General features: G+C 41.8%; 1 protein-coding gene across 1 annotated transcript in view; it reads left to right on the top strand.

Moving 5' to 3' along the window:
* Nucleotides 1–2868: 2868 nt before the first annotated feature.
* Nucleotides 2869–10105, top strand: part of igsf9a (immunoglobulin superfamily, member 9a) — a gene marked incomplete at its 5' end in the record, with an annotated part of 46858 nt that continues 39621 nt past the window's right edge. Inside the window, one exon of the mRNA XM_084382862.1 lies at nucleotides 2869–2992. Coding sequence (XP_084238988.1) covers nucleotides 2869–2992 — 124 coding nt within the window. The remainder of the gene's footprint in view (nucleotides 2993–10105) is intronic.

The following is a 10105-nucleotide window of genomic DNA, read 5'->3' as shown; positions in this document are numbered from 1 at the left end:
AGATTTCCATTATGGTTGAAGTTGTATTGCACTCTATGTGCCAATGTTGACATCGCATTTTGTGGTAGGTAGCATTCAAGAAATTAATGTTATATTACAACAGCCTGAAATTATATAAGCCGCGTGCTGTCAGTCAAACTGTAACTTCCAATTTCAATAAGAGATCTCTTCACAAATACTGACTTATTTTTTACCACAAGGTTATGGGCCTGTTTTTCTCACTGGTTGTTGTTGAGCTTTCATTGGAGCTGTTTCACGTCTGCCAACAACCTTCACTTCTCTCTCGCTGGTTGGCTACTTTACCTGTGTTGTGTCTTTACATTGAGGAGTAAACATGTCTATTGACACCACACTCAAGAAAAAAATTTCAACCAGTGTACTTTATCTCATCAGTATATTGAAGTACTTTCCACCACTTCATTGACAGTGTTAATTAATTTACCGGAGCGCAGTTTTCTTTATTTTTCCAGCAGTCCACTACATTTCAGACTTACATTTCATGTTATAAGGAAATATAGGAAAGATACAAAACTATTAATCAGCATATACAAATGTAAAACTATATATACTGTACTTATAATGGATTATGTAGTAATACCAGTACTGTTACTTTAACTTAAAGTGACACTGTGTAACTTTTGCGAGAGGCCCATAACATTTTTTTAATTTTAATTCATAAGTCTAGTATTTAACCAGTAGCTTATGGTGGCTAATGCTCGCTAATGGTAACAAACTTAAAGGAAAACTCACCCTTTATTAAGTCAAAATCTTCACTGTAGCTTCTCAGCTAAAAGTGCACGCCCTGTCTAAAGTGGGTGCACGTACAATTGTATTTTCAGTGGATTATGGCAGGACGAGCTATATGGAGCCATTCTCTGGGGGCTTTTTGGGATTGTTTTTTATGTTTTCAGACAATTCCCCATCTACTTCAGTTGTTTAGGAAAGTGCTGCAACGCTAATTTGCTGTGAAGCTTCAGAAATGTTTTGTGGTTTACGAAACTTCACCTGACACATCCATCCACACCTGGGTGAGTAGGTCATGACTCAGTTTACATTTTTGACATTCCCTTTAAGGTAAATGAAGGTGTGCAGCAGACATTAAATGACTTTATGACTCTCCATGTGTGGTACTATTTCAGTAGCTTTGTGTTTTAGCTAAATGCTTCAGAAAATGCTGTGGGCACCTAGTTTCACTTTGGATAAAGAATCTGAAAAATGTTTTGAGCACACACAGTGTCAGTGTTGTTTGTTCATGGATCAGAGACCCAGTTCTCTGCTCTTATCTGGCACGCTTCTTGATGTTTGCCTTTGTGAGTGAGTAGACATGTGAACTGGAGCATGCAGCATTTGTTTGAGGCGTTGCCACCGAAAATTAGTCATACTCTTTACGTGGGTGTACAGTCATTAACTTAGCTTTATGAGATGTTATAGATGTGGGCTAAAGCAAGCAAGGCTGGACCGGTGTGTGGATGCAGAGCGGATGCCAGCCCATTTCCTGTCTGTGTGATATCAGGACACGTGTAGAAGAGAAGTACTTGCAACAGCATGTGAGACATTTAAAGGCCCCTTATTGTGAATAAAGACCGTCAAAGTGTCATATTGCTGAATGCAAGAAGAAATACACAGCTTGTATTCAGAAACTGTGCCTCAAACAACCCGTCAGAACTTCTGTAAAATTGTGATGTCATGAGTCAGGAACACAGTGGGCGGTGCCTGCTCAGGCCTGTGTGAGCTGACCAATAAGAGCGGACGGGAGCATTCAGACAGCGGGTGAATGGAGGCGCTGCAGCAATGGACAGTATGAGAAAAATAATATCTTTTTTTGAACATTAAAGCATTTATACTTCTTTTAGTATGCACCCAAAATAAGCGCATGAACTTGAAAATTAGGACTTTACAGGACCTTTGAGAATTTACAGAGCAATTTCACACACATGTTTGTAGCTTCTACCATAGCAGGTGAAAATGATAGATAACTTTTAATGTGTGTGTGTGTGTATCTTAAATCTGACCTATCGTGTTGGCTTCTTCACTCCGGTTGACAAATTTGATAAAATCCAACCAGGGGTCGCTTTGACGGGATTGAATGGTCTTGACATTAAGTTGCACTCCTTGATGCCTGATGCAGCCTATACGCTCCCATCAGCTCAGCTTATCTCCGTCCTTGAGTGCTGAGTCTCCTGGCTCCTCCAGCCAAACGTCTTCATTGATGTGTTCTAAATAAAACACTTAGATGTCGCTCCGCACGTGACTCTCAAAAGATTTATGTGACATTTATGACATTTACTTTCAGAAAAGGATATAGGGCCAGGGAGTTTTCTGGCAGCGGAGGCAGCTCTGCCCATTTGTGTAATGATATGGGATGAATTCCAGTTATTGGAAAGCTGTATAAAAAACCGAGCGCTCCTCTCCCCCCTGTCTGTAAAATTATGACAGAAGCGGCAGCCCTGCTGTAGCCTTTTTAGTTTGGAAATCTGTCACAGATGGCTGTCTTCTCGCACGCAGCCAAGGAAGTAATGCGATTGTGACAATTGTGTCTCTTTTGCCAACAGATTGAACATGCTGCAGGTTGTATGAGTGACAGATATGGGGTCGGCCAGATCATATTTGCAGACTTTCACTGTGGTTTGCCTATTTTGTAAGTATCTCCACAGTTTGATAAGACATTTGCATCCCACTGTACTTTCTGCTAATCTTTTCTATGATATGTGCACACCATTGTTCATACTAGTCAATTATTTTACATTATCAAACATAACCGTTAACTAACTGAAAGTAATTTGTCATTTAGTGACCACTGAAGGTGTGAGCTCGGAGGTGCGCGGAAAGGCCGGAGGTCCGGTGGAGCTGGAGTGTAGCTTTCCTCCATCAGATCCAGCAGCTGTGTCCTCAGCGTCCCTGCACGTGGTGGAGTGGGTTCGACAGGGACTTGAAATCCCCGTCCTGATCAAATTTGGATCCTACGCACCTCGTGTCCATCCACAATACGAAGGTGAGCTGCTACGGATATGATCGTAACACGTAATCCAACTGAACATTGTAACGTTACAACCCAACCCATTTACAAAAACCGTTGAAGTTGATGAGGAAAACATGAAATATATATTGTCTCTGTACTGTTTTCAATTGAGTACATATCAGGAAGGATTAAGAAATGATCACATTCTGTTTTACACAGCGTCCAAGTTTTTTGGAGGGTTGCAGTACATGCATACTTACTATCATTGAAACAGCATATTGTGTTATTATACATGCTTAAAGCCGTTTCCCAGCAGTGCAGTGGGAAAATGCGATGCAGCAATACTGACATTCTGCATGTGATTTTTCTGTGGGACATCTATGCACACCGGGGTCAGTTTCTGTCCCCGTCCTCGTCTCTTGTTTGTGCAAAAGTTAATAAGTACACTTCACAATCAGATTTGGTCAGTTACTGTACGTTTCATGAATGAGGCCCAATAAGCTCACCTTGGATCCCTAAAGTTGCTAATACCCCCTTTACTCAACCAACATATCAGGTAATCAAGTGAATATCAGCTACGTTACCATCACTCTGAGGTTTTCTCCCCCACACAAAGTTTCTGCAGCGGTGTGCAAACATTTTAAGAACCCATTCAATCAGTTTTTGGAAATATCCGTGAAAATTTTTGGGACAAAAATCTGCGCTTGTTGTAAAAAAAGGCTTTTACGCTCATAATTAAACTTTTGTACTTTTTTATATGCAGTGGTCACGCACTAATTTAACTCACTCACACATAATGAAGAGCAATTTTAAGTAGTGTCTGAAACATCTGCACGGCAAATATCATCAGCAGATTTGATCTTATCAGGGATTAAACTGTGTTACAGATCTGCCGTTTGGTCTCACCTGCCTATCAAAACAACACAGTCTCATTTCACGGCAAGTGAGCAATAGTAAATATGCAACGTCCAGTTGCACTTTCAAAATAAAGGCCCCAAAAACTACTTAGGTTTAGGTTTTGGAAAACATGATGTTTTTGCTTAAAATAACTAAACGGGATTCAAACCTGGTCTCCACCTGACTGACCCCAAAGTCTTCCCTATATACATTTTCTACATTCTGCCACTACGACCGTCCTTTGCTCCTGACATTATCGCACATTTTCCGGAACCAAGCCTTCATACACGCTTGTACTTCCCCACCTATAGGCGTGGCAGACTACAACCGTCATACAACTCAGTCCTGAAGTTGATGGGCCTGTTTATCACATGCTTGACCGAGACTGGGCAGCATAGATATACGTATATCTGATATATATGAATGGTCACTTTGCAACTAAAATTGTCATTATCATAGAAAGCAGAAATGTAAGCCCCAGGCTGAAAATGATTAGAATGAGGACGGTCATGGCATGCTTCACTCCCAGTTTCTCCCACTAAGAGATTGCTACCAGTATCAGTGTCTCAGAGTATATCCAGCACCACACCTTAATGGCCTTTTCAAAGCAGCCTCAGTGGGAGCTCCTTTTTTAAAGGAGCTGAAACTCTCACATTGCATCACCACCTATTGTTCACTTGCTGCCCACAGCCTCGAGAACAAAGAGAGTCTGTGAGGAAAAAGATCCTCAATGGACCGCGAATACCTGTATGTACCTCCTGTTATCCTTTAAAGTCACAAACAATGGGACTGGTGTGGACAAAAGGAAAGCATGTCTGGGTGGCTCAGATCTTTCTTTTGTCAAAGTCGTTTTCTTTTCCATAGAGCTGCCTGCGGAGAAATTCAACCTATCGACCTTTCTGAAGAATATTTAGAATTTCTGTTGGAGCACCATCCGTAGTTTTGACCAAAATGCACTTTTGGAAAGAAACTGCTCAAGCAGGCACGAGGATCCCACTTCAAAGACTGGAATGAATTCTTGCTGTTTAACATTCAGGTGGCAGCAGATAGCAGACAGCTAACTACCACTTGTCAGTTATTTTCAGCGGCTTCAGTACCGGCAGATAGAATCAACATTTGTGAAACAATTAGAGATTTCAACCTCTTAAACCCTACTTACCTGCTGTTGCATCATTCATTTCAGACTCATCCTGTGAGGCTAAACATTGTTCAAACCCACAGAGCTTCATTTGAAATTCGAGTGGAGATCCTAAAGTTTTCCAAAGATACCAAATGTGCCAGACTGAATTTTAGGTAACTTTGTAGAAAATGGTGCACAAGCCATCAAGAATATTTCTTTTTGATGGAGTTCTAAAGAACATCGTGGCTTCAATCAATAGCTGGAATGAGCTAATACAGTCTGAGATACTCTCAGACAGCATTGAATGAGTCTTCATCCAATTTTTCCAATTTTTGAAAGATACTTTTCGGGAGATAAAGTAAGGGGGAAAAATGAGTTACCCCATTAGTCGACCAACAGAGAATTAATCATATTGATTCAAAATTTAAGGTAATTTATGAAAGAAAAAGCTACAGATTTCCAGCCTGTAAAGTCTCTTCAATGCGAATATTTGGACCTTTTTCGATCTAATCATTCTGATGCTTTAGGATTTCTTTACATTGTTTTTCAGACAAAATGAGTAAAAAAGAGACAAATGACCCAAGATATAGGAACCTTAAGCTCCAGTTGGCAAAAAAGGCCCTCCCCTCTTCTCATTTCTGTTTGCCTACTCTCAACTCCTTTCTCGCCTCCTCTCCTTGTGCATTAGTCCCTTCACACAAGATGTGATCGGAGGAGGCGTGGACGAGACACAAGGAGAGAGGAGTCATCTGTGCTTCAGAGCAATGTCAAATAAAAATGACGGGTGGCACAGCTGCATCGTCTGTGCATTGTTTGCTTATCATCTCGGGCTGTCAGATGTGTAGGACAGCGTTCATCACAATGTGTACGTTTATTTTTAATTCAGCTAATCAGTCAGGAAGTAATGAAATGACAAACAATTTGCCAGCTTCTGTACATTTATGCGATTTGCAACCTGGAACCGGCATACAAGCTTCCCACCTTGAGGGCGATGTCAGAAGAAAATGGCCGCCATGAGAGTATGATCTAATAGCGTTTGCCCGGTGACCTCAGAATCAGAATTTGGCCAAACATAAAATGCCTGTTCGGAGGATCAGTTTATTGTTGTTTCGACCTTAACGTACAGAACATTGCCAGCCTCATCCTTTAAGCCACTGTTTTATTACAATGTAGAAAAACCTTTTGGTATCACAGGTTTATTGGTTGTACTGACACACAGTAAAGAGTGGTAATCATTGCTTTTAGGTGTGTATTTGTCAAAGGATCAGAGCCTGCATTCAGCTGAGCCAGGGCCTTTCTCATTTGAGTCGAACGCCACTCCCTCATCTAACCCCGAGCGAGCAGGAAATACGATACAGACATTTACATAGCAATAAAGTCAGGGTGAACCTTGGCTGATGAATTATCGTAAGTGGGAGCGGGGCAGACTTTAATTCCAGCCCGGGCTCATAAAAGACAGTAGCCTTTTGTGGCTGACTCTGAGGACGATCCCTCAACGCACGCTGATGTCACACTTCATTACGCCGGGTGTTAGTCTCAGAAGAAGTTGGGCGATTCTGTAAGTGAAAAACCCTAAAGTTTGCCTGCCCTTTGGCTCATGAATTACACTTCCTGCACTCTTCACTCCACCAAAGCACCTGCTTTAAAAGGTATGCTAATCACACGCTCTCCGGTGACAAACAGAAGAGCTGCTGTTCTTAGTGGACACAAAAGGTTTGAAAAAGGTGCTTTGTCCGATCTGATGCTGAGCTCAGGCTTTCTCACAGGTACTGGCTGGTGTGAAGGTAACAGGTGCAGCATGGGAAAGTAACGCTTCAGAGATGGAAACCCTGGTGTGGATTTCACCTCCCCGGGCCCTGAATGTTCTCCGGTGTCGCGGCGGTTTTGCTTCAGGACCCAGAGTCCAACTGTTGTTTAGTGGTTGTGATTCTCACGTGATTCCCTCTGCTGCTGCTGCTCGCTCGCTTTCTGCCACCGTTCCTCCCTCATCGCCACCTTAAGAGGATAAAAGTTGAACTTCCCTGATTGCGGGTCACCTCCTCCATTAATATTCTTTGTGTTCGAGCGTGTGTGCAGCCCCACCGAGTGTCAGATACATTAGATTTCCTTGAGATTGCTCCCTCGAGAGTGTTAAGAGCTAAAAGGGTTTAAATGTATTTGTTGTAATAGAGCAGTAAAGATCAAAGGATTAGTGTCTACTCTGTGAAGAGGACAGGAACGTCCCTCAGCAGCCATACAGCTGCTGACTCCATAAAAATACAGCTGTATAAATACACTGTTCGCATGTAAATCCCATCACAATCAGCAGAAGCAGACTGTGTGCAGGCGTAACACATTACACACAGCTAACATGGCTAATATGCTTCCTTCCCCGCATGGACAAACATGAGAGTTTGCAGTGGGATTATTCACGTCCGTTCTGCAGAGGCGAGCGGCTCCGCTTTTTTTTTTTTTTTGGATAGGCAGAGAGCTCCTAAATTCAAATTTCAAACCATCACACAGTGGAGCTTTAATAGAGCAACAAGCAGCGTGGAGTGAAACCTTATCTGCCTGTTTTCTCCAACCGAAACCTGAATGGCTCGGCGCGGCTTGCCAAGAGCTGACGGCATCTCCGAGAGAAAAGATGTGGGCTCCCTGCCCGCGGATATCACATTCTCAGGGACATAAACGTCCGTGTCGCGCAAAATGGTATTGAATTTATATAATTTTTCCGCACAGGGGCCTGTCCAACCAAACAAGACACTTCCCCCATTGATTCCAGCCTGAAGACGTTTTGTTTTATCATTTAAAAAAACTTCATTTCCAAAATGTTACGTATCCATTTTGGAAGAGAGGAAAATCAATATCTCTGGAGCATCCTTCACTCTGAATAAAACACACTGTGGCCTTTAAAGTGTTCCATTGTCAGTAAAGGGCCTGCGTCTTAGTGAGTTTTATAACCTGTCACTGTTGATTTAGAGTGAACTCGTATTAAAGTGAACTTTTTTTTACTTTTCGACATCAATGCTTTTCATAAAATTGACATAAACTAAAGCAAACAGTTAAAAATCAAGGTTTAACAGTGTAAAACAAAAGGACGGATGAGACGTAACATATTTATTTGTGTGGGATTTTTACAAAGCCAATCAACACAAAGGATCTTCACGCTGCTCTCTGATCTCCTCAAACGACGCCACACAAAGGTTTTTAATTGGTATTCCAGCTGAATGCAGATAACTTTACATGTATCCTTTCAAATATCTTAAGGAAGATAATGACTGCTGTGTTTAATAACCTTGTCTGATTCTGTAGGATTTTCAACCTTCTCATCTCGGAAGGTTGTATTTCTGACAGCGCTGAATGGTTTAGGGTTTCTGTCACCTGAGAGTGTATTGAAGGACGAAGCCTCTGGGGGTGGGGGTGGGGTGGGGGGCTTCAGCTGGAAACAGTTTGGCAAATGAATGCAGCGGTCAGTGGTGTGTTTGAGGGAGCGGTGCATCGCTGTGGGTGTGCCAGAGATGAACTGATTGTTAAGCTCGGGCCGGTCGAAAAGCTGCTCTTTGGCTGATTTAATTGATTCAGTGAGCAGAGGGGAGGTGGAGCGGGGCAGACAACACGAGGAGGGGGGGTGGTGGTGGAGGTGGGGGCGGGGCTTCTACCTGTTGCCAGTGTCATTTTCAGTCCCTGCTGTAGCACCTGTATTTGGTGATCTGTGGCATCATTTTAGTTTCTGTTCCAGCAAAACTTGAAGTCATTTTTGAGTCACTAACAGCGGCTATACTGAGGCTAGTTTCTAGCAGGAGATTAGATTCTTAATGACTAAATGTTGGAGAAACAGCAGCACAGGGAAGATTATCTTTTGTATTTATTTTGATGCCTGTAGACTCTCAACTACGGATCAACCGACTGTTCTTTCAGGACCAATACTGATACTGACCCATAATCGAAATTTGGAACTGATCTCATACATTTGCAGTAATAATATAACCCATGACAGAATGTAACTAAGTACAATTTACTCAAGTACTGTACTTTTACTGGTACAATTTTTGAGTATTTCCATTTTCTGCAACTTCACACCTTCACTCCTCTATACAGTATGTATTTGATACCTTGAGTTACAGTTACTTGCAGATTCAAAATAATGAAGTGTTGATGGGCTTTTACACATGACGTGCAATCAATCAGATAGTGTTGTGTTGGAGTTGTGACAACAGACAGAGAACGGGTGCTGCATCAGAGCCGAAGTAGCGTATTGTTTAATTTATCGGCAAGTGGAAACTAAAAACAGATACCAGTAACAAGAAAAATGCTAAATATCAGCCAAGATAACTGGCCATAGCAAAAACAACTAGTCTTGCTGGTCCTCAGAGCAGTTTTATTAAAGGGTAACTCATTTACTCATTAAAGTGTTTACAGGTCTTGGGGAGTACTACTGCATAATATGTGTCAAAGTAGTATAAAGCCTTTTGTGGCTCCAGAGGAAGCTGCATGTAATCTGAAAAAAAAATAACCCCAAGTGATGTCACTTAGGGGCTATGTTGCATTGTGGGTAGTGAAGGCGCCAGGTTTTTAAAAGCTGGTCTAGCATTGCACTCCTATAACACTGTTGGCCCTTATTATTGGCAGTTTAAAGCATTTTATCCGAAGCGATAGAGCAGAACCTGAACCTTTTTTATTCTGTGCGTTCTTCTTCCTTTTTTAAAACCTGGTGCCCAAATTACCCAAAGTGCAACGTATCACTGCAGGGAATTTATCAGAGGACACTACAGGTGAATAGGGTAAAAAAATAAATAAAATAACCAGCTGATATCACCATGAATCTTCCCCAGATGATCACTTACTCCCTTTTGTGTGACAAGCTTTCTGATATTTAATGTTTAAAATGCAAATCAGGCATTTTTAATTAAATATGCATTCATTTGCATACAATTACAGAACAGAAATCTGAACGTGTATTTTGGATGTCTTCCTTCCACTACCCTAAAAGAGAACGTCATCGCAGCAAAACCTCGACATTGACCGGTGCGTGAAAAAACGATGTAGCCTGTATATCCTTCATATGGCCAAAAGTTTGTGGACGCCACACTTTTTCACCCATATGTAATTGTTAGATTCCTCGTTCCCATTCCTCAAACATTGATCTGCTG

The sequence above is a fragment of the Pagrus pagrus genome (genome assembly GCF_965226575.1).
Source record: "Pagrus pagrus genome assembly, chromosome: 19".
NCBI lineage: Eukaryota > Metazoa > Chordata > Actinopteri > Spariformes > Sparidae > Pagrus > Pagrus pagrus.
The sequence above is the reverse complement of the archived record's forward strand: the minus strand, read 5'-3'. Positions and strand labels throughout refer to the sequence as shown.